The sequence below is a fragment of the Takifugu rubripes genome, chromosome 8, assembly GCF_901000725.2.
Source record: "Takifugu rubripes chromosome 8, fTakRub1.2, whole genome shotgun sequence".
NCBI classification, from domain to species: domain Eukaryota; kingdom Metazoa; phylum Chordata; class Actinopteri; order Tetraodontiformes; family Tetraodontidae; genus Takifugu; species Takifugu rubripes.
Window position 1 is genome coordinate 13369024 of NC_042292.1, and position 23968 is coordinate 13392991.

The 23968-nt window shown below is 45.3% G+C and overlaps 1 protein-coding gene and 2 non-coding genes across 8 annotated transcripts; 1 reads left to right on the top strand and 2 right to left on the bottom strand.

Annotated features, from left to right (window-relative positions):
* Positions 1-355: 355 nt before the first annotated feature.
* Positions 356-19922, bottom strand: m1ap (meiosis 1 associated protein). 6 transcript variants are annotated; one of them, XM_029839935.1, is made up of 13 exons: positions 19242-19922; positions 18066-18317; positions 17796-17981; positions 15762-15933; positions 6588-6734; positions 6361-6520; positions 5524-5665; positions 5337-5391; positions 5084-5229; positions 4634-4749; positions 4260-4341; positions 2987-3168; positions 356-684 (listed from the first exon to the last, which is right to left on the bottom strand). In XM_029839935.1, exons 2-13 carry the CDS (start codon positions 18315-18317, stop codon positions 669-671), a joined length of 1656 nt encoding a protein of 551 aa, XP_029695795.1. In that variant the 5' UTR covers positions 19242-19922; the 3' UTR covers positions 356-668. The 6 variants fall into 6 exon arrangements, 4 of the variants coding, with proteins under 4 accessions (XP_029695795.1, XP_029695793.1, XP_029695794.1 ...); XM_029839933.1 differs by having other exon boundaries at positions 17796-17984; XM_029839934.1 differs by lacking the exon at positions 356-684 and adding an exon at positions 1166-1566 and having other exon boundaries at positions 17796-17984.
* trnaa-cgc (transfer RNA alanine (anticodon CGC)) lies at positions 14806-14877 on the bottom strand. The gene has a single exon. It is a non-coding gene; the product is annotated as a tRNA-Ala (tRNA).
* On the top strand, positions 17623-17694 carry trnaa-cgc (transfer RNA alanine (anticodon CGC)). Its single transcript has one exon. It is a non-coding gene; the product is annotated as a tRNA-Ala (tRNA).
* Positions 19923-23968: the final 4046 nt, after the last annotated feature.

Sequence of the window (23968 nt, forward strand, 5' to 3'; positions counted from 1 at the left end):
CTTCCATCTTTTTCGGGGTTGGGAAGGGAAATGAAAATGTGGTGACAGCTGTCTGTCTTTCTCATTAAACTCTGAGTGAACTAGGGGGGGGAAAGACAGACTGGAAACACATTTGCTGCTGTGATACTCAGCGATGTATCCGCACCACGTTTCACAACTTTATTTTAAAAGGAGCTTAGGCTCAGAACTCATTCTCTTAAGTTCTGGGATCTAAAAAAAGCAATTAGGTTGACTTTGAATACCCCAAACCATGAGCAGGGATGCCAGGAAGCCAGTAAACCCTCATGGAGAGAGCAACACAAGGTCACCCAGTAAAAACCACAGAAGAAAACTAGCTTTCCGTTAGCACGGCCATCGACAAGCTAACGTATCCCAAAACCCTCGAATACACAGGGAAAATAAATCACATTTAGGCAGACGTATAGATTTTGGCTCTTTTTAAATTGAAAATTCACATTACAGTTGTATGTGCTGCAGCAGAGGAGATAAAACCCTTTTCAAACTCGCTGTGGTTCGCCTCTTGCTCCCGTGCAACAGCAACGCGTCACCTTCACACATCTGCAGAAATCACACTCGGCATTTCCCGCAGCAACTGCCACACTACAGTAGTAAGTGGGCATCCCTGATGCCTGTGTGTGTCGGTGTGTGTGAGCGCGGGAGGAATCGCTTCATTGTTTTAGATCCCTGTCAAGTCAGAAGGAAACTTGGTTTTTGCTCAGCAAATGACAAAAATAGACAAAAAGATCACACTTGAGCACTTTTGCGTGGCCACACAGACCCACGCTGTCTGTGTTATCTGATGTTCTCCGCCCGCTCAGAACGTCCCTGCAGGATTAGTGCGTTTCTGGGACGCGTGACCTTTATCATCATCTAAATTTCAAAGTGCGTGCCCTTCTGGACGGTGGATCGGCGGTTGGATATAGAAAAAGAAAGTCAACTAACAGCAGCGAGCTGAGAAAACAGGAAGGTTAAGACTGGCTTTTTTTTTCAAATCTCTGTACTGCACTTCTGTTTTTTAAAAAAGCTCCCTGAAAGAATCACATAGGAATGACCGATTTCCACGGCTCCTCTACGGCGGCGGCAAAGACATCGGCATTTTGAAAGCAGCCCGAGCTTCTCTGGCTCTGACCTGCAAATGATTTATGGTTTCGTCTGCGCTCCCGCTGACAAAGACAGGAAAAAAGAGAAATGTGGAGTCCTTTGTTTGTTTGCCCTTTTGCACGTTGTAGCAAACAGGAAAAGAAAAACAGGAAGTCGCAATGATGCACTGACACAGATATGGACAAACATACCTGAAATATTCTTATTAGTTCAGTTATTTTTAATCGATAAGCGACGGATCAAAACCCCGAACTGCACCAGATGCATCAAAGAATCCAAAAAAATAGTGCCTCAACTCCCAGGAACCGTCCCAGAAGAGGAGCTGCTGCTGACGGAGGCGCGGAGAGAGGAGGCCTCTCCCTCAGGAAAGGATGGATCAAAACATCGGGAAGCTGGAGACAAAACTGTCTCACGGATGGCGCTGACGGTCTGCGGCGCCCTCACGGAGGTCAGAGGGCGGGACGTCTTAAACAACATAGAAACCGGCTTAAAAAACGCACTCGAGGAAGCGTTTTATCCTGCGGCTGAAATTTGCTGCGACCGTCAAAAAGGGGAAAAAAGGCCAAATAACTCATTTGTTACTGAAAGTAACAACTACAACTCAGCGACGGTGGAAAAGCACCTTCTGCGCTGTAAAAAAACCACTCGCGCCTTGCTGGCAGCGATCTAACTGAACTGGGCTGTGGTTGGAACGCTGGGGACCGAAAAAGGTTACACGTGGTTGGAGGGGTTTTTTTGTTCCAAGCGAACATCAGGCCTGACATCGCGCTCGCAGATTTGAGAGTCAGCCTGCAGTTTCTAACACGCGCTGCACTAAACCGACACAAATACAGTTTGTAGAAGTGAATCAACGGACAGAACTGGTGAAACTGGCGTGAAACCACCAGAGCTGGAGGCATCTGTGTGTCCATAAAGAACAGGGCAGAGATGCTGATGTTGGCTCAACTGGTGGATGAATGAGACAACGGTGATGGTGATGTGGGGGGGGGGCAGCTAAAATGTCAGTGGTGGAGGTCCGGTCAAATTCTCTTCGTGGGACAAAAGGGCCGTTGTTGTGGCGCTAATTGGTGAATGCGGAAGCGCTGTGACGTTTGTGACGTCACAGCGGCTTTTGCCAGCAGGTCGTCCCCGAGTTGCAATGAGACGGGGGGGGGGGGGGGGGCGGGTGTGTAACTGCTCGGTACATGTGTGAATACTGGCCACCAGCGAATAATACCGCCAGTGTGTGATGTCTTCTTTAAACTCCTCTGGCTCTGCTCTCTGCTGCTCGCCATCGCCGCCATGCTAAGCAGAGAGGCTCCTCTGTCTCATTAAAACAGTGAAGCTGTGTTCAGGCCGGGACGCTTAAGGGCAGAGTGGAAATGGAATGTGCCCATATGCGCCTCCATAAGCTGAACGATCAACTTCTGGTTCCTATTTTTTGACCGTGTGAGCGTGGGTGCGGGTGTGTGTGGGTGTGCCGCTACATGCTGGTGAGCCTCATTACAGGTCCTTTAATCTGCCTCTCATCTCTCCCTCCACCCTTTTTGTCACTTCCAGGCCTCCATTGTCCTCCTGTTTCCATTCTTTTCATCTTTTCACGAGTTGAGTGTTCAGATTTTTGCAGCCTCAGCGATTTGCAGCGGGCAGCTAGCAAGAAACGTTCCTTCCTCGGGCACAAAAGTTAACTAATAATCATCTAATAATGGTTGAACCTAAATCAAAGGCGGCACTAACCATCCAGGGCGCGGCGTGTGCGTTTCATGAGTGTTCTAATTACTCAAATGTTAAATTGGATGATTGCCCTACGCGTGTTTATGTGGGCGTGCTGCATAAACTCGCCCCCCAGGCTTCAAAGGGAGGAAGTGTGCTCTCAGTCGTCTGAGTCTCCCTCGGGCCTTCTTACTGTATCGCCGTGGAGATTTCGTCTTCGCTGTCTCCCTCCTGCCCTCCGCCACTGCCGAGGAGGGTCAGCGCCGGGCGGGAGGCTTTCGGGGGCGGAGGCCGGTGCCAATGGGAGGAGGATGAAGGGAAGGGGGCCACCGTGGCCCTGGCTCTGCCAGTAGTTCCCTGCTGGCGACTTTGCAGCTAAAACGAGAAACAGACAAAACCTGAAATGATACAAAATCAACCCCACCTGATGACTCGGTTAAGAAAAGATACAAAAGAGGAAGCGGGGGAAGCTGAGGGAGGTGGAAGGAGAGATTAAAGATAAACCAGAGAGAGCAAAGGCACGGAGAGCACAAACACTGGCAGGATTTACACGCCTGCCAAGTCCTGGCGTCCACATAAACGACCACGTGCACGGACGCAGAACAAAGCAAAAGCTGACAGGACAAAGAGTCTCTTTGTCTTCGTGCCACTAGTGAACGGCGTGCAGCTCTATTAACCAATGTGGCCGACGTGGAGCAGCGTACAGAAGCCTGACTCAGAAGGCGAGCTAGCATGCCGGCGTTCACTCCCCTATAAACACGCGCCATCGGCCAGACGAACTGTTCAAACAGATAAATGTAAGGGCCACAGATTCATCCCTGAGACCAGACTTGGAATATTAGAGCTTAAACCGACATAAAAGCTTTACATAAAATAAAAGAATGACTCAGCACACAGTGCGTTCCTGTCTACAAACACACCCAGGGAGATAATCTCCCTTCATTATCATTAGACACGTCTTCCTCCGACCACTGAGGCGTCATTATTCACTATACAGACTTGATAATCCCTGATAATTCCTCTGACAGTTAAATGCAACTGAGCCTATTTGCTCAACTGTTATATTAAAGGAGGTTTTTTGAGTAATCTACTACGACAGGTAAACTTAAATGAATTTATAACATGCTCCTACGCCCTTCTGTTCCATTGCTATTTTCATTCTGAAGCCGTGATTTCGTTCTCCATGAATTATTATTTTTTTACACACACAATTATATAACAAACAGTAGTGTTCTGGTGTTCAAACACCCAAGTGAGGCAACGCTCTCTATCAACCTGCTGATCTTTATGTGAAGGGAGCAACTGAGAAAAAGTTATATATGATATGAGGATTTTAATTAAATCTTTGATGAGTTTTGGAAGAAAAAATATAATCAAAGTGTTGTTTACTCATGTTATCGGCACACACACACACACACACACACAGACACGACGACCTTTCATCTGTCATAAAGTCGCCGTTTTACCTGCCGCGGCTGCCTGGATGTTGGGCATTTAGCGCCCTCTAGTGGTTGCAACTGGTTCCTGCGAGTGGCTGCTGCCTGCAACCTGGAATCAAGCGGGTGCTTTTACACTTAAAGTTCACCTAAAAACAACCGGTTTGATTTTGTTTTCTGTGGATTTGTAGCATACAGGTATGACGGCTACGAGGCATCTGCTCAAAGGATCCACAGATTTGTCCTTTAAGGATTCATTTAAGTCAATGTGAAAGTTGATTTGGATGTGTTTATTACCTCAGTTTCTACAATTCCAATTATTGTCATACTTTTTAAGCCAGGTTTTTAGTGATTTGTCATTTAATAAATTGCTGTGTAAAGCAGTAGCGTTGACCTTTGCTGACCTGTAGGGGTACCGTGGCTGTGACTGCAGCCCCCTGCTCCTCAGGTGCTGGTACAGGTTACTGCTCAGGCAGAGGGGGTTGAACACAAACTCCTCATCCAGCTGAGTCACACAGGCCTGGCGGATGAATAAAAACAAAAAAAACCTGGACTATGGATATCAAAATATCACATTTTCACTTCACATTCCTCGGAACAAATAAAAATCAAAATGGGGGCTCTAATTAGCAGCGTTGCTGAGCGGATGTTTTACATGAGTGATTTGTTTCAAAACTGAATTCCACGGTAGAGGAACAGGTGGTTACCTTGAAAGCCACATCGTGGAACACTTACAGAACACTTACAGAGGTGGTAAGTGTGTTTCATACTCATTTCCTGGTATTGTTTTTCTAAAACACAGCCGCTTCTGCTTTTGTGTGCCTGCGATACTTCTGCAATTCCCCTTGACCAACCTGTACGGCCTGCGTGGCGTCAGGTGCAGGGCGCTGCTGCAGGGGCCGGGGCAGCGAGCAAGGCAGCAGCAGCTCTTTTGAGGCCGCGGGCTTGAGAAGGAGGGAGAGAGCTGAGGACGGCTGGAGAATATAGTGAGAACACACACCTAGGGTGATAATGACAGCGCTGTTGAGCCTTTAACAAACATTCGCCACCACCTACACACACACACACACACACACACACACACACACACACACACTGGGGACAGACCTAAACCACCGGCTGTAACAGGCTCCATCTGCAGCAGCAGGAACCAGCCATGCGTCTAACAAACAGAAGAAGAAGCTCATTCAGGACAGAAACAATACTAGAATGAGCTTTTTATCTTTGTTACCTGCAGGAATCAGATATTTAGTAAAAAGATGAGAAAAATGACACACTTTCTGGAGAGACATACCTTAAGTGTGTGACAGAGAGCGTGAAACAAGTTATTATTGGCCTCCATTTCATCCCAGTCCAGCTGCCAGCAGGTGGTGGGGTAGAGCACCAGCGGCAGGCCGTACAGCACGCTCTCACACACTCCGTCTGCCCGGAGCGTCCTGTACACGCGCACACACACACCGCATTCACCGGGATTAATGTAAACCAACTGTTGCACGTATGATGGCGTGACGTCGCCGTGGTTTTCCCCTCCAGAACAGTAGTGAATCTGATGGAAATCAGACTTTGATGAGCAGATCAGAGGCAGCTAAACCGGTCTGAGAGCTCCAAATTTCCATGCATTCAAATATTGCATGCAAATGTTGCTTGTTTTTATCTTTTGCTCTGATCTTTTGAGACTGCGTGTGTGGTCATAAATTCCTCTTTACTCGTGCAGCAGCACAACGCAGCTACTGTGTAACACAGCGAGTGAAATATGACATCGCCGGCTCATCTCCCAGCAAAAAGAGCAGAAATATCCCTTCGCATACAAGCTGGGGATCATTCCAACTTGCAGCAGCTTTTTGACTCATTTCTGGATGTCTCCTGCAGAACAAAGATGTGATTCACGCCACAAATATGTGCCTTTTGCCCTGCGATCAGAAGGAAAGCATTCATTACCACATACTGGGAAAAGGACAAAACAATACATTTTATTTTGATAATAAAAACACAGATTGCTGTTTTCAGCAAAGATGTTCGTTTTCTGAACATCTTTATACTGCTGTACAATCACGTTAAAGGGAAGTATTTGCATAAAAGAAGCCTGTTTTCAAGAGGAAGAGTGGGTATTTTTAAATACACAAACCCTTACTTGATGGCTTTCAGTCTTTGTGGCATTTGGTTCTGTTTGGCAGATCCTTTAGTGACAGGCAGGAAGTCGTCGATGCTCTCTGTCTTCACCCCCAGGTTTGGGGTCAGGTGGATGAGGGCGGGGCTTATCAGACGCTCCTGCACGTCACATTTTATGCACACTAGATGAGAGAAAAGGGCCACGTCAAACATTGTGCCATGTCCCATTTCTGCATGTACGGGTGGTACCTGCAGCAGAGTCCCCGGGCAGCAGGAGGTGAAGCTGCTCCCTGTCTCCTCCCTGATCCTGCAGCCAGGCTTTCAACACCATCTCTATGTTGAAAATGCTGTTTTGGACCTGCTGCAGCTCTATTTCTGTACCCGACATGAGACAATCTGATAAAAGATAAGAATATCTGCATTAATGCTAACCTAAACCTGGAATTTCATTTAAGCAGAGCCAAAGGAGTTCCTTTTTTATGTCTGCGTGTTGTTGCTTTTAATTACCACTAGATGGCGACAAACTACCAAAAATGTATTTGCAACGTGTCTATTATAACAGAAACGACCTTAAAAAGAACCTTTACTGGCCTGTTGATGTAACTGAATCTTTATTTAATGTCCATGAATCTCTCTGTAGCGTGAGTGACACCATGGATATGACAAACCACAGCTGCGTTGCTGCAAACTATTTCCTTGATGACTTCCAGTCATCATTAAAAAGAAAGGCACCAACCCCATGTCCATTTAACCAGATACGAAGCTTTAAGAATGCAGCTTTTCATCTATTCTTTGTTTAATAGTTAAAGGGTCATTCTGAAGTTAGCTAATGGGACCACAGGGAGCGAGAGGATGTGAGGGGAGTCAGACGGACGAAGAAAAGACCCAGTTGCAACTTTCCCCTTCTTGGGTAAAACTGGAACTGGTTCTTTTTATCTACCCAAGGCAGATTTAGGACAGAAGCTATGTATTTCTCCCAATGTTACTGTTCCACACATCATTGCTATCCCACCAAAAATATGCAGATTTGCATTTTAATATAGTACAATTTCATATCATATATTTTAAGGCATTTGGTTGTGAACTGGAAACGTTTTAGCACGATATCTTTCCCTTATATGACATTAATGAAGGCAGTAGGTCTGAAAAGACACTGTAAAGTCAAGTTTACATTTCTGACAGGTGAAAGATGTGTTTGGAGAGTCCTACTGCCTCATTACTTCTCTGAATGAAGAGTGGCTGCAGAGGTTGTGAGGTCAGAGGGACCTGAAGGTGACAAGGTTGATCAGAAATGGGCGACTGCTCGCAAGGGATTCAAGCCTGAGAGACAGTACACGTGTCCAGAGATGAGTTCCAGAAAATCAATCAGCCTCAGATAATGTCTGTCAGATAAGGTGGAGCTGAAGGAAGGTTGGGAAGGGAGGGGGGGGGCAAAAAGAGGAGAAAGTATAAATTGCACCAACCAGGAGGAGAAAAAATGAGAGAAGATTAGATAGAGAAGAGATGGATGGACGTGCTGGAATCAAGGATCACGCCGAAAGACTTGTAATTACATTATGGTGTGTGTGTGTGTGTGTGTGTGTGTGTGTGTGTGTGTGCATGCAAGACAGAGAAGGTAAAAACAGTAAATGAGCTAAGCTGCATTTACTCCAGAGGCATAAATAACCCACAAAGGTGCGTCGGTAGCTGAGGTGACAGCAGGTGAGGCCGATGTGTGCATTCACTGAGACGGAGGACGTCTCTCCTTCATCCCTGGGCTCATTAACTTGGAGGATTACAAAAAAAAAGTGGTCTTATCGTCACCCATTTCTACTACCTCGCCATATGAGTCATCCTATGAAGAAGAAGAAGAAGAAGAAGAAGAAGAAGAAGAAGAAGAAGAAGAAGACGGCTGTGGCAATACAGCCGCTGACATTGCCCCTATTTCCTTATCAGGTCAGCAGCATCTCTGTCTCCACCTGTCACCTTCCTGGTGCCTCGGATGAAACAGCAATGGTGGTAAACAGCTGCAGAACCAGTGGCTCTGCTGATAAGGGTAAACATATAACACACACACACACACACACACTTCCTTCCTTAGCTGTTATTTCCCCGGAGGCGTAGGGTAATGATGCATGACTGTAAAATCACCTTGGCGCTGCAGCACACCACAGGATCTGCTTTAAATGACATTGAAACTTGAACGTTTCGACGAAGCAGCTAAAAAAGCTCTGACTGGGTTTGGTGATTTAAGGTGAAGGAAAATATGTCCTGCAAAAATCTGGCCAGGTCAACAAAAAGGGTTGATTATGCAGGGAAATGTCCACTTCTGTCTCTACAATCCAGAATTCATTGGTGTGCTAATGTGCAAGTTGTTTCTCTGAGACTTTGTAGACTTCTAAAAGCAGATCGCTCTGGAACCATAGTTCTATTTAATTTCCCAGCATTCGTCTTCACCTGAGCCCACTAATGGTTCCTTTTACTGGGCACATTAACAGAAGAGAATCATCCTCCTGCCCATCAACTCCAGTAATCTTATTTTATGTGGGGAGATTACAGAGCTGATGCTGTAAAAGAATAATACATTTAACATCACCCGCATAAATCAGATGTTATGGATAATAGGCACTAATGCTGTTAGCATAAAAGCTTATATTTTGTAGGACAATTACCTTGAAATCTGGTATGGCAAAACACAAACTTAATCATTTTATAAAAATTTTGATTACTAATCATGGCTAATTTGGGTCTTTTGAAGGAGAAATAAGGGTTTAGACAAAAATCTAGGGAGTATTCTTAAAGATGGCACAACTGCAGCACAGTATAACTCATATTTTGGCTGTTAATAAGAGACTAGTTGTTAGTTTCTGCTACTTTAATATTAGTAAACAAAGGATAAATGGAACGCTGACATCACAGTTCCCTCTGGGACAGTCATCAGTTCATCACAGGACAGACATAAGATGCAAAACACACACTCTCACACCTCTGGGCTATCTGCAGCAGCCAGCTAACCCTGAATATTTGCGCAGGTTTTTAGAGGAAAACCAACACGGACACTGGTTGCGTGTGCAAGCACAGAGAAGCTCTTGTAGGGAATTAAACCCAGAACCATTTGTTACCTAATAGTGCCAAAGGGCCTTAGTGATGACATGTTTCTGGAATTTTGGCTAATGCGATAAAGCTAACGGTGCTCTTTGTCCTCGTCTGTCATCTGGTCTGTAAACAACAGTGATAAATAGCTTACTGACCAAAATGTGAGACTGTGACAAATGAGACGCTGATCTTCTGGGCTGAGACGCGGAGCCCCCGACACACCAGCCTCTGTGTGAACCGTTGCCTCGCAGCAACGTCTGAGACGATTAAAGCGGACGGACGCTTGAAAAGGACAAGAGGGCGAAGAGGGCGTCAGAACGGCTGTCGTCTGGTTGTCATCGGCGAGGACGGCGAAAACAACAGAGGAGCGGCGCTCACATATGTACTGTACAGCATGTTAAGGAAGGTCAAGGGCTGAAATCCTTTCATGATGCTCGGTTTGTCTTACGGGCTTTGATGAGAAAGAGAGGCCCACGGAAAGCAGGGACGTGAGTGGAACTGCGTGATTTGAGCCTCAATCTGGCAAATTTTAACAGGAGAGATGAGAAAGAGCAGATTTGGCCCCGTCTTTGAAGGCAAAAAAAAAAGAGGAGATGGCAGAGGATGTGAGGAGCTCCGCGCTGGAGTCAGCGCTCGTGGAGGAAAATGAAAAGAATCGTAATTAAAAGGGAGAGGGGAAAAAAAAGTCCAGGGGACATTTAGAGAGGCTTCACGTCGCTGGCGTGCCGACACATTCTGGGAGAAAGGGAAAACTTTTCAGGAAGAGAGATAACAGGCCGGCGACAAAAACACTCCGCGACTGTAGCCAGCGCGAAAACGTGCGCAGAGACGGGAGAAAATAAGAAGCGAAAGAAGGAAGAACGCCAGCCTGACTCCCTGTAATTGCAGGAAATTCGTTTTCATTGAGAAATATAGTCCTGGATGGATGGATTTTATGGTGCAGACGGCGTTTTTTTTTGTTTTTAATAAATGAATGAATGAGGTATTGAAAGTGTGAGTGATGCAGGGAGACCAGCCACCTCACCTCTCAGCATGGGATTAATAGGCTGCGTCTCCTGGAGTGATGACTGATGCCAGCCTCCATCTGTATGACCACCTGCTGCATCGCCAACGTCACTCAGAGGTGAAAACAGATTGACCTTGCTAACGTGTGTGAGCGTGTGAGTGTGTGTGCACGCATAGAGCAACTTCCCAGTCAGGCTGCATTAACTGACAATAGCCAGCGCTATAATAAACATTAGCTTAACGATGACAAATGAGTGGTGTAACTGTACACTGTGTTCTCATTCTAATCCGCTGTTTATAATGCAAAATAATTCATTTTTATCCGCTGCTACATGAAATTTCCATGGGTAAGAAGAATCACAGTCTTTATAGTGTAAAACATTTGGAATAATTTGTCCTAATTGGGTTTATATCAAGTGTTTTCTCTCCTTCAGTTCCATGTTTGGGATGTTTAAGCTAGAGGAACATTATTTAACGATGCATCTCAGATTTTTAATGACAATAATCCATCACAGAACATTACGCTTCATCACTAACTGTTATATAATGCTAATTGTCTTCTGTTTAACAACCAGTCCACACATTTGTAAGAATGTGAGACTTCCTGTCAGCACAAATATCACGCAGCGGTTGCAGCTGGGTGTGTGTGTGTGTGCGTGTGCGCGTGTGTGTGTGTCAGTTAGAAGGTCTGGGTGTGGTTTCCTCAGTAGAACCTCTCTGGGCCACCACACGCTGAAGCAAACGAGCTGACTGTGACAGAAAATTATCGAAACGGAAAAGAGGGAGAGAAGGGAGGCGAGCGGCCTTGAGCGGCTGCAGGTGAGTGGTTGTACTGGAAGCCGAGACGGAAAACCTCTCCTGGAACGTGGGGAATGTGCAGGACCACTTAGGCATAATGGGCTGGCGCATATGTGCATCGCACGTGGGTTTGGAATTAGCTGCACAATCTCAAAGATGGCATTAGCAAGGCTGATATAATAGGCAGTTTAGCTTAAGACAATTGCTCCCGTATCCCTCATTAAAAATGAAAAAAATGGGGGGGGGCACTTCATCGCCACCTAGTGGCCAGCCGAGAAATAAAATACGATCCTTGCCCGTAATCAGGCCGAATTTAAAACCAAACAAGCACTGAAACCGTGGCGATGCTGGTCCTTCCTGCTGTTACTCAGGAGATACATCTGAAGAACTACTGCATATTTAGGGGAAAAAAAGGTTTCCTGGGTTTGTTCTCTGTAGGTCTCCTCCAGGGATCAAGAAGGCTTACATCATTATTGTAATGTAATACTCAAAATATAGCTCGGGACGACTTGGCTTACTGTCTTTAAAACCCCTGGCTGGGGGCCAGTGGATTATAATCCTCCTCTCAGGGGAGGGGTACTCTTTTTTTAAAGGTATTCCTGCGACTCAGAGTGGATTTGTGGGACGTGTGCTGATTCGGGCGAAACCGTGTGGGGTGAGGAAACGCCTTAAGTGTTCCAAGGGAGGAAATTAAAGGGGAGGAACACACTGGAGGGACCAGAGAAGCCCACATCCAAGGCAGGAGGTAGAAGAAAGCAATGGCGCAGCAAGAAACGCAAAGGATGACAAGATTACACCCAATGTGGGCCAAGTACACTTATGTATACATCTGCACGATGAAGCAACAAGTCCACAACAGAGAGAAAGGCTCCGATTTGGCACGTCTGCATTTGAGAGTTTATTACAATTACAGGATGCATCTAAGGTCAAAGGAAAGCGATAAAGAGAGCAATAACTTCAAATGAGAGAGAGCGAGAGAAGGAAAGAGAAGGAGAGAGGATATTCTGCAAAGTATGGGGAGGGAGGCAGAGTTGGAGATGTGAATTATTCCCTCACACATCCTAAAAAGGAAAAGAAGAAAGAGGAGGTGGAGCAGGGGCAAAAAAGTAATTAAGTCGCCCAAGAACACCCCCCCCCCACCTCCTCTGTTTTCAGTTCCTCTGAAAGAGATGAAGACAAAAAGGAAAAGGAGAAAAAAAAGCACCTATATAAAAACAATGTAAGGATGCAAAGTCATCCTTTATCTCTCAGCAGCATAAAGATCTCATGGAGACGGGGGCACTCTGAGATGGGGAGGAGGGGGATTAGACAGATATAATAGACCATAATCCTTTGTTATTGACAGCTTGATCCGACAATCACTGCTGGTGTTTGAGAGTCTTTCCCCAGTGTTCCAGGCGGCTGCGCTGCCACCTTTATTCTCAAACTACAGTTTTAATTTGAGCAGCGGCAGACAAAGACAGTAGCCTCCTCAGCACACAGCCAAGCGATCGGCGGACAATGGCGACTGCCACTCCGGAGCTGGATTTAGGGACTTAGCGTGACGTCTGTGGGGAGAATGAATATGTTGACACTTTGAGGAGCGTTCGTAAAAAAACGAATAAACACTGTGACAAAACCCGCCGAGCGATGTGAACGCTGTTCGTCAAGACGCGATGACGAGGGAGCGGAATTTGGCAGCCGTTTTCGAGGGGATTTGCGGGGAGATTTGCTAAGCGTGGATCGCGGTTATTTATAGAGGGAGATGGGCTTTCTGTCCAGTTGTTTCCTTATGAAAAAAAATAAAGCTCATTTGTGTGACAGAAAGCACAAGTTGTGCTATTTAAGCCGCGGTCAGGTGGTCGGTGGGGGGGCGAGCGTGGAGGATTCAGCGGCGTGAGATCAATGGATGTGCTGCAGGAAATAAAATATTACTTTTGCAGCTAACGCGCAGGAAGCAACACCCCCCCCGGTGAGTTCTGAGCCCGACTGTGACGGTTCGATTCAGCAGGGTGCTTGAACTCGAGGTGCTGCCGTCCCTGCATTTTAAACAGAAGCAACTTTTCCACCTGTTTCATTGAGGCCACCAGCTCACCAAGAACCAGAACCTAAAATGAACCCTGGTAAATGGTTTATAATTTAATCAAGAGTCCGAGCCCAGCATCCTTATTCCGGCAAACCCGTTGAGAAGGGCTGCTACAAGTGAGGAGTTTGGCTTACGGGACATAACCATGTTGAGGTTTTAGAGCCAGAAGTAACCATATTTGGATAAGAGGGCGGTGCTGGAGGAGGAGTTAGGAGTGGGCATAACGCCTGCTATCAGAGATGTCAATCAAATAGACACAATTTTGAAGGATTAATGTCTAAGTAATGATGAGAATAATTTCATATGGACCACCATTTTATTTTAAGATGAGGGAATGAAGCTGACATTCAGTTGACAGTGTTGTGAAATGTGAATTTTTTTTTGAAGTTCATGATGGAAAATGAAGTAGATGGGAGTAGATTGGAGCAAGTACTTTTTAGAGCCCCCAGCGGATCCCGGTGGTATTGCATGTAAGACTACCTCCATCTTTTATATCCATCCCAACAGCTCAATCAAAACTTTCACGTTAGAGGAGAGATTCACACAGATTGATTTTCTAACATTTCCATAGTTTTTAGGAGCTGTTGACCAAGCTTAAATGTGCCTTTTAGGGGACATTAACTAATTCCGCCATTGAATTCAAGGATCAATACCCTGCATCTCCACTCACGGATGCTCATGCCACATTCTAACCAGGCTGTTTCCTGCCTTTGTCTGGATGAATGATTTCCGCTCTACAGTTTGATTTTGATGTGTCTCAAAAGGAAAAAGCACCACCACACACCATTGCAATCAACACCCAGTGTTTGACGACAGCTAAACCTGTTTGCTTGAACTAATTGTGTTTAAATGTTAGGGATAAAAGCTCCGAATCACTGGTAACATCCGTCATCGATGAAATCTGTGCCTCGACTCGCTGTGTGACCCATTTCTTTATCTTCTCCCAGGAGATCGGCTCCACCATTGCGCAACACGTCGGGGATTCGAGGATTCTTTGGTTGAAGTTCAACAATAACAGGATGCGCACAAGGCGTTGTTCTTTGGACACACGTTCCTCTCGAGGACCCTGTGCGAGGACAAGCGTTTCCTCACCTCTGACCTCCACCATTGTAACCGCAGACTTAATCTTGATTTTGTGCATTCTGTGCCCTAAAATGAACCTCTTAACAGAAAAGTCACAAACGTCAGTAAAATAAGCACCGAAAATGCCAAATAATGGATAAAAGAGGGAATTTTCTGGTAATTACAGGTTTAAATCAAGCAGTCGCCTATCATGAAAAAGTCAGTCAATTCCAACACTTGTATGCGCCCACACACACACACACACACGCACACACACATACATTGACTCTACTGTCTCATAGGACAAAATGCAGGTCCAAAGTTGGATCCCCACACAGGTTTTAAAGAGTGAACTATAATTTCTTTGTTCTAACCTGCATTTACGTCAGGACCTTGACAGTGATCCTCAGATACCTGGGCCACTGGAGGACTCCCTGCTGTGTGGCAATAAATAAAGACAAGTGGAGATGCTGGGGATTGAACCCAGGACCTCATGCATGCGAAGCACACGCTCTACCACTGAGCTACATCCCCATTTGACTACGGCCCTATGTGCTTTAACTGAAAAATCTGTCCTATTTGTGGTTTTTACATCCTAATAAAGGAAATCCTTCACGTTTGGAGATTTGGGATCAGTCCCCACCGTCTGTTTAGAACAGATCCGTTCTCTGTAAGGGTTTGCCTATCTTTTCTAATGTAAAAAGGAGTTTCTTCCCATATCCTCTCATTTTTTACTGATACACTTGAGGCTCAAACTAGCAACCGAATAAATTACTGCTAAGACGTTCTCAGGACCCCATCCAGCATCCCAGTACGTCTTAGTGGAATTCACACTGGCTAGACAGTAAGAACTTCCCATCGCTGATGTCAGCCAGCTTCATTTTCCAGCCAAATGAACTCTGAAGTCAGTTTAGTGTTGGATGAAGAGCTGTCCCAGTTTCCTCTCACATGTTGGCCGGTTCCTAAGGGTTTGGGCTCTCCATGTGCACAGAACCACGGTCTGGTTGAATATGATTCTTAAAGCTTTGCCTTTGCTGCACGAACTGCCGTGTTGCTCTTCCAATGGCCTGACGTGACCCATCCCCTGCACTCTCTGGTTCCTCCTAATGAAGGTCCCTTAACAACACGGGCTCATAAATCTTACATGTTTAATTTTTTTTAGCTGTTACCATTTCAGAGCTTTAGAGGCTATTTGAATGAGAGTGTAAATAATGTCACAAAGGCTGAACCAAAAAATGAGCAATGCAAAACAGCTGCTCACACACACATTTGTCAAAAAATACCTAAGGGGAAAGCTCTATTCCAAAGGGGGAAATTCGGACTGTTTATTTGCTAAGGCACTAATATGCTAACAGTGATATTAGCATGCCAAATAATTCGCTTTAAAACGAAGAAGTCCGTGTTTATTTTGCATTTACCTTCAGCATCAGCGGGCCTGGCCTCAGGGGATGAGCTGTCCTGACCGCAGTCGACGCCGGTAAGGATCTGGACCACCAGGAGTCGCCTCAGTGACACCAGGTCAGCATCTTTGAGCCCCGTCTCCAGCCTCTGGACAACGCCGCGCCCTGATTGGCTGGTCATGACAGTAACCTTTAAATATAGCCAAGAGGAGCACGCTTCAGCACACAAAAGAGTCAACAATCCAGACAAACAAGAGATACCACACAACGCCTACAGCAAAGATCTGTTTAAAAAATGCTACGCTAACAACTGTGTTGGAGACCGACGATCATCCTTCAAGTTATCAACCTTCAGACAAACAAGTTGCCGAGTTGATGCAACATATCGCTCTCTCTGTGTGACTACGTGTTTCTGTCACACACTCAGACCATAATATATCGTATTTTGTTGTTACGAAACAGTGAAAAACTTCCCAGAAAACCACCCACCCCAAACGAAAAGTGGGACACCACATATCACAATGGCAAAACACATCTTTTCCACTCCCCTCTGGCTCTGTAGCCTGTAATCATAATGTCTCTAGGAAATAATTATTTTGAAATTTACAAGCATTTTGAACCGAAACTACTGTATATGGTTTGCTGCTGAATTCTGACCCCGGAATTCTGCAACAGACATCCAGATTTAAGCTGCCACTGTCTGATAGGAGAATTACATGAAACTGATTTTCTGGCACTAAAATGCTGAGCATGGTTAGGCTAGCTTAGTCTAACGTCTGGCTCGATTAGATTAACGCGAGGATCATTAATGGCTTCTGTGCTCTGCTTCCTGATGTCTGACCGAATGTGGAATCTGCTGCCCAAGCCTAATAGAGGAGATAACGTACAATTTACGACAGTGTGCACGCACACAGACACACAGACACACATCTCTGCTCGATGCCTCTGTAATGGCGCTATTCATATCTGCCGCTGTCTGAAACAGAGGTTCATAGTGTAATCATCTGGCCAGAGCCCTCCAGTACAGTAAATCTGGGTGGATTTCAGAAATCTGCGTCAACAACTCACTGCCTTTGTACCCAGAGGACAAGATGTTCCAATTTAAAAAGGACTGTGACCAGATAATTTCTCAATTGGCTCCTCATATGTCCAGCATTTCAAGCTAACAAATGAGCTCTTTTCAGTTTGGCAAGCTGTTATCAGCTTATTCTAATTCCCCTAAACTCTCATTTCCTGGGAGCAATGACTGCTCCTCTCAAGTTTAAAGTCCATCGTTTACATTTAACTTCAGCCCAAAGCTGTTTGGAATGACGCGCACCTTAAGAGTCGCAAGATTCTGCTGACCTCCTTGAACCTTCTAAACACACCAGCACTTGAATGTAAGTGGCTGCTACACTTGCTCTGTGCATTAGCTGTGACGCGGGGTTCTGTGAAGGTCGGACTTTCAACCATGAATCAGCATGTGGGGAGGGAAATTCTGCTGTCCAGTGCTGGGAAAATGCTGCTCTCTCCTGAAAATCTGAGCACCTAAACGGTAAATGAAGCAAACTTTAATTGGGTTGAACCCGCTTCAAAATGACACTAAATGTAGTGCGTGAAAGCGACGTAATTGCAGTTGTAGCAGCACTTCCTCCAAGAGAAAAAGCCTTAAAGTTGCATAACAACAGGCTCTCAAGGTGCAGAGTGGCGATGAAGAAGACATGAGCCGCCCCATTAGTCAGTCAGCAAACCGTGAAAATGAACCCAAAGCTGTTATTTTACGGCAAAACCGTTATGACATCGCTTTGGACCAAAATTGTTTTAGAACATCCTGTCCTACTACACATAACAGGACAGGACGGTCCAGGACCCAGATCGTTGGGAGCCACAGAGCTGTCACGGGGATGTAGCTCAGTGGTAGAGCGTGTGCTTCGCATGTTTGAGGTCTTGGGTTCAATCCCCAGCATCTCCACTTGTCTTTATTTATTGCCACACGGCAGGGAGTCCATCAGCGTTTTCTTTTTCATTTCACCTGATATAACAAATGAATAATTGTTAATATTCCCTCCTCACCTCCAGAGACGTGTTGTGGCCTGCAGCGCTCGTGTGCTTCATGTGTTGCCTGAACTGCTGCAGACCGTCCAGCAGCGCCTGTTGCAGCAGCTCTCCTCCCCTCGTCGCCCCTCTGGTGCAACCTTCCCCGGGAATCGCCCTCAGCTCTTCAACGCATGACCTCAGCCTCGCCAGGTTCCCACGAACCTGCTGCGGTAGACGAGGATGGAAGCAGAACATAAACAAATAGCAACAGAAGTTGCGATCAATATTCCACTTTCGTAATCTGACCGCAAACGGCAGCAGACATTCCTGCTGCCTGCTGACGGCGTACAGGCTGAGCAGGGGGATCCGACAGGGTCCGTCCAGGCTGCAGGCCAAGGACAGGAAGTCGTCCAAAGCCTCACACAGCACGTCGCAGGTGTCTGACCACCAGGGAGGCGACGCCTCCACGATCAGGACCCGGGCTGGTCGCCTCGAGGAGGACCGATAAACAACGTTCCCAGGATCCGAGGACGTTCCCGACATTTTCCTGTGGTCCATCTAAAATGGCAGCGTGGAAAAAGCACCTGGGATTATATTTTCAAGCAACGGTACATCGTCCCTACAGCTTTCTGTCCAGACCAGAGGTTTAAAGGAAACGTCAGATGAAAAGGGCGCTGTCTTCCCATGATAAAAGAGAGGATGTGGTCAGAACCCCCCCCCCCACCCCACCCGTGGCCACAGAGACTTTGTGAGTGTGTGTGGAATCACAACATTGATACCCTATTCTGACTGATACGCGTCAGTACACTCCAGACACTCCAACATGCCATCGGGCAAGAAGGGACACGTCGCAGACGGTGGGAAAACAGCGGTGATGGGAAACACTGCAAATTAACATCGAAGCTTCCACAAGATGCCTGAGATTGAGGGAACTTTTGACATTTCAAGACAGGACTTTTAGCTGCATAATATGAAAATACTGATCTCTCTCCTCTCGGTCTTCTGATGCAATCAAAGCTTAAGGCTTAAGAACTCCACAGGTAGGGGGAGAGCATGCAGGGGTCAACAAGGTCAAAGGTCACTGATAGAACTAAATCTTGCTGGTTTTATCGCTAAGCTTTGAAAATCACTTGCCTGGGACAAAACTTTGTCTCAAACCAGTAAAACATGCAACAGACTGTGAACATCTGTGTGTGTGTGTGTGTGTGTGTATGAATCACATTAACATCGTTACCAGGAGAGCAAGACTAGAACATTTCAATTGGTTTCCCAACATTTACAGTCAAAAAAATTGCTAATCATATCATCGACTGAGTCAGTTAATTAAAAGGAAATGATACAGCTTCATTAAGTTAATAGGGAAAAAAGACAAAAATAAAGTGACCTAATTAAATTAATTTGGAAGCAATAACGTCACAATAACACAACGTTTAATTTTAGCTAACCTTAGATAGATTTTACCAAATATTTGCTCATTTTTACCTTGGGAGGTTGGACTTTGTAGAATCTCCCCGGTAGTTAGTTAGTTAGATACAAAAAAAAGAAGGAATTCTTTAAAAAAAAAAAGTATAAGTATGATGTATAAGAAGCAAAATGTTGGCAACTGTTAGTTAGCTATACGTTAGCTGTTAGCTACCTTCCCCAGTAGCAGATACAAAGATTGTTTGTGGATCAGATGAGTCACTCCCTGAGACCCGAGCTTTCGTTTGGTGTGCCTTTTTATCTTTATTTTTCCTAATTATATGGGAAGAGTAGAACCTAACAAGTATACTAACAAAAAGGCATGTCCTCTCTTGAGGACAACGGCTTTCCAAGGCTTAAATATACAGGAAATATGCATATATAAGTGCCTTTTTCTTTCTGTATAGACTTGAAGTATTGAATTTACAGTTTGAAAGCTCCATAGTGGACAGAACAGAAAAAGTGCTATTGCAAAAAACACTTTTGAAAGGATTATATGCATTCATGCATTTTGGCTGTGGACAATATAAGGGCTTCCTCACCCATTTAAATCCTCATCACCTGATTGATCATTGATTAATACTAAAACATTTTATCTATTTAATCTCAGAGTTTCTCAAGATGGCTTTTACAGGAAAAATATTTATCCAGAAATATCCTTGTCACGGTAAGAAACACAGCCAGGAAGGCAAAGTCTAATGGAAGGAGACACAATAAATGATTTTTGATAAATGTGTGTGGTGGGACTGGGTTTGTCCAGACCTGTGGTCTGTGTAAGAGGCTTTGCTGAACACCCGGGTGGGAAATAAGAGTTGACTGATGTGAAAATCACATGCTTTTCTCTGTGGTTTTCTGATTCCTTTTATTCAGCGCACACACACACACACACACACACACACACACACACACACACACAGAGCCGTGTGCACTGACATAAAAAGAAAACATGGAACATCCACTAACATCTGCTTATAGGAGATAAGAAGAGGTGCAGAAACTTCTGCCAGCTCTTTGTACCTGACAGAATCATTTCCAGATGAATGGGTGCCCAGTTTGGTCCTCACAAGAATGCATGTTCTGCAAGTATGTGTGAACAAACCGTTTGTTATGACAGCAGATGATCGGGGCCTGGTCTTTCCATCTGATTATCTGATAGATCAGACCTTTACCTTCCATTTAGCCTCCGTTCCTGCTTAATCTCCACTTCTTTACCAACACCAGAATGCAAGGATTTGACTTTGAAGGGCTTTTACTGGGGTGAAGTTGACTTTTCTCTCTCTAGTATGACAGCCTGTGTAAAGAGATTAGGTGCTAAAGTGTGATTGGCGCTTAATAACAAATACACACAGTAATAAACACACCCACACACACACACACACCACAAAAAAATACAGAAGTGCTTCCTAATTTGGTTGTGATGAACACACATAGTTCTGGGTCAATGGGAGCTTTGCGACAGGGCTCTAATCCTCTCTGCCGTTTTGATTTTCTTTAGGGGGATTGGGAGAAAGTTTGCCCAGCAGTTTTAGGGACTACTTTCCACACTAGTTGCATTTTCCAGCCCTGTGCTCCATCCACTTATTTGGCTTTTACTTCCGGCTTCTTCTTTTCTTTTCTTTTTATTTGCCGTGTTGTGTTGAGTCGTCTGCTGCATTGGGCTTAATTCTCTGAGACGGAAGGGAAAGCATATAATTTAAGGAGAAATCCACTCGGTGTGTTGCACCGGGTTCGAACAGGGTCAGATGAGCGCGGATAGCCAGCAGAGACTCTCGCAGCTTTTGGTTTTAATGAGCAGGAAATGTGCAGAGCAGCTTTTTCCTGTTCTGTAGTTCCATCTTTATTTAGGTCGTTTGCTCATTTCACAATGGAACGCTTTAATTCATGCATCATAGCTAAAGAACTCTGGATATTAACTGAATTGCTTGATTACAGTAGCAGCACCGCTAACAGAAGCCTTTACACAAGTCCCTTGACCTTTAAATATTGCATTGTGGTTTTAAAGAGCATGGATAAAGGACACATGCAAATAGAAGAAGGTTGTTTTCACAGCACTGAGGCATGAGAATAAAATTCAAAGAAGATGTGAACAAATTAGGGATTTCTTTAAATATACCACACATTAAATAGAGCATGAATATGCCAGAAAATGGGATTTTGCCTGTTTCAGATAATTCACACTCGTGGGAAATTGCACCACGAGCTCCTTGCCAGCAGTGGGAGATGTTTAAGACAGTCTTTTTAAAAAAATTAAATTCCGTTGCCGCTGCGAGCTGTTGCCGTTAAATCCACCATCATACTTAGCATCAAACCTGCAAATCTGTTGTGCAGAAGCTTTAGCGTGGTTAGAATCACAGGAAGCGTCGGGCTCAGAAGCGTTCGGTGTGTGGTTGGGCATGTTTTCTGTGATTCTTTTTTTATCGCTGTTGCTGGCTAACAGAAGAGAAGAGCGGCAGCTAAAAGGCTGGATGTATATCATGACCAATTATCTTAATGGGAATGCTTTACTGTAAAAGGGTGGGTGCAGACCCTTTCAGACTTAATGGTGCGATGGTGGGTGGTTTTCGTTGCTGTGACACTCGGGCTTTCTTTACCAGTGAAAACACCGGCATCAGATAATCAAACTTTAAATCTGAAAAGGACGACCTGGCTCCCTTTCAGCGTGGAACTCTGGTGATGTTCTGGTTTTTCATGATGAACATCATCATGCGAGAACACAGGACGATCCATTTCGGTCCTGGACTTAAACTTAGTCATATTTAATGGCCATCAGTGTCCATTATCGAAAGCCTGGATCCTGCTAAGTGGTGCTCCTGTACTTCTAGAGATCTATATGACAGGCTAAAGAGTGATGATAGCATGACTTTTAGAGCACTCAGCCGCAATTATCACTGTTTTATCGTCTTTTTATCGGGTTTCCTGACACATCTCCATGACAGTAGCAACAGGCTAGCTAATCATGTCGAAAATCCTGTTCATAAATTAAATCAAATTTTAAAATTGCTTCACATTTACTAAAATTAATGTAGCTAACACTGACTCATAATGCATGAATGCAGTATACTCAACACTGCCCCTAGAGGCGATATTATGAATGATTTAGCCTGCGCTGCTGTGAATTGAGCTCATATTTACTGACAATTTCAGAAGCACATCTGAAACTTAATGTTAAACATCATGTACCCTGATTCCAAAGTAGTGTGTCACATCACCACTGCATGTCTATTTCCAGCAACATCTTAGTTCAGCAGCCATCTTATCTTAGCAGCTCTTTCCGAGGGGATTTGCAGCAGCTTTGTGGGGGGAAAGACGGCAAAAGAAACAGATTCTGCCCAACAACTGAAGAGCTTGATGATCTTGTGACTACAGCCTCATCAATAAGTCAGTGTTGCTAATGTACCTCCTGAGCAGGAGCGAGGATCTCCTGGGAGACGAGGCCCCTCAGAGGGGCCTTTTGAACAGGGATGACTCATCTTAGAACATCAGCATCTCATGGGGGCCAATAGTTAATGAGCCTGATGACGTTATTTTGATAAGCCCGGGCCGGCCTTCTCATCCTCGCGAACAGAGCGATGATTCGCTCTTTTCTGCATCGTCTCTAAAGACGTATCTTCTCTAAAGACACGCCGGCTGCATGCTGATGGAAAGAAATCAAAGATCAATATCCCCTTTTTTTGTTTGTTGCACGTTGGACCACTTTGTGACCTTTTACCCACATGTGAGAGGTGTCAGAAGACACTATCTGCATGTCAATGTTTACGGAGTCCTCCGATGCACCACAACCGATGCACCACGTGACCCCAACAACGAACCTTTTTGTTGCTTTTTTGCAGCATAATCGACCGACTGTCGGCTGTGGCGTCACATGCTTGTAACCTTTAGCGATTGCTAAATCTGCCAGTGATGTTCCATTAGGCAGCTTTAACATGCCGAATTGATCTGCCAAAGCAGACTTTTCTCCCTCTTCCGTCCTATTTGGGACGCGACAGCACGCGCGCTTGTGTGTCCGAGGACATGCGTGGCGACCCCGGAGTCGAGCGCATCGTGGCGACGATGTCGCCGCTCTCCTCTGGCTGTCCTCCTATAGGCTGTATAATGATCAGCTCACTCCTGTGTGCTCGCCTTTGTGCTTGTTAACACCCCAGAACGTCGTTGTGTTGAATGCAGCCACAGGTTGCACACATGATGTGTCGTTGCAAGTTACCTGCTGTGTAACATCGAGATACCCGATTAGGTCGCCGCGTCTACGGCCCTGAGTTTGTCTTTGCTTGACTTTGTCTCCAAACTGCTGATGAGCCTTCATGACTCCCAGGCGTACGTTCTGTTATAAAAGTGGTAAAACGTCAAAGCTTTACCCCTGGGAGCAAAATGTTCCGGCGCCGTGCTAAACCTGACATGAAAGTCACAATAACTTAACGGAGATTTGCAGCAGAATAAAGATAATGCACTCCCTTAATCCTTTGAAAAACAACAGATGTTATGGGATAAACATGAACGGCTTGCTAACTTCGGCGGGAACAGCTAATTGGCAGAAGGCCGCATCCGCCCGTGCGAACTGAACTGAAGAAAAGGAAATGACAAACGCAGATTGTCTTCACATATACAGGAGGAGACAGCCCACTGGGATCTGAGGAGGGTGGAACAATGAAACTGATGCAGTTTAAAGTTGATTTTTTTTCATACTTGGGGATATATTGACAAATTGCCACGGTAGAAACCCTGTGGCAGCGCTGTTGAATAAAAGAAATACT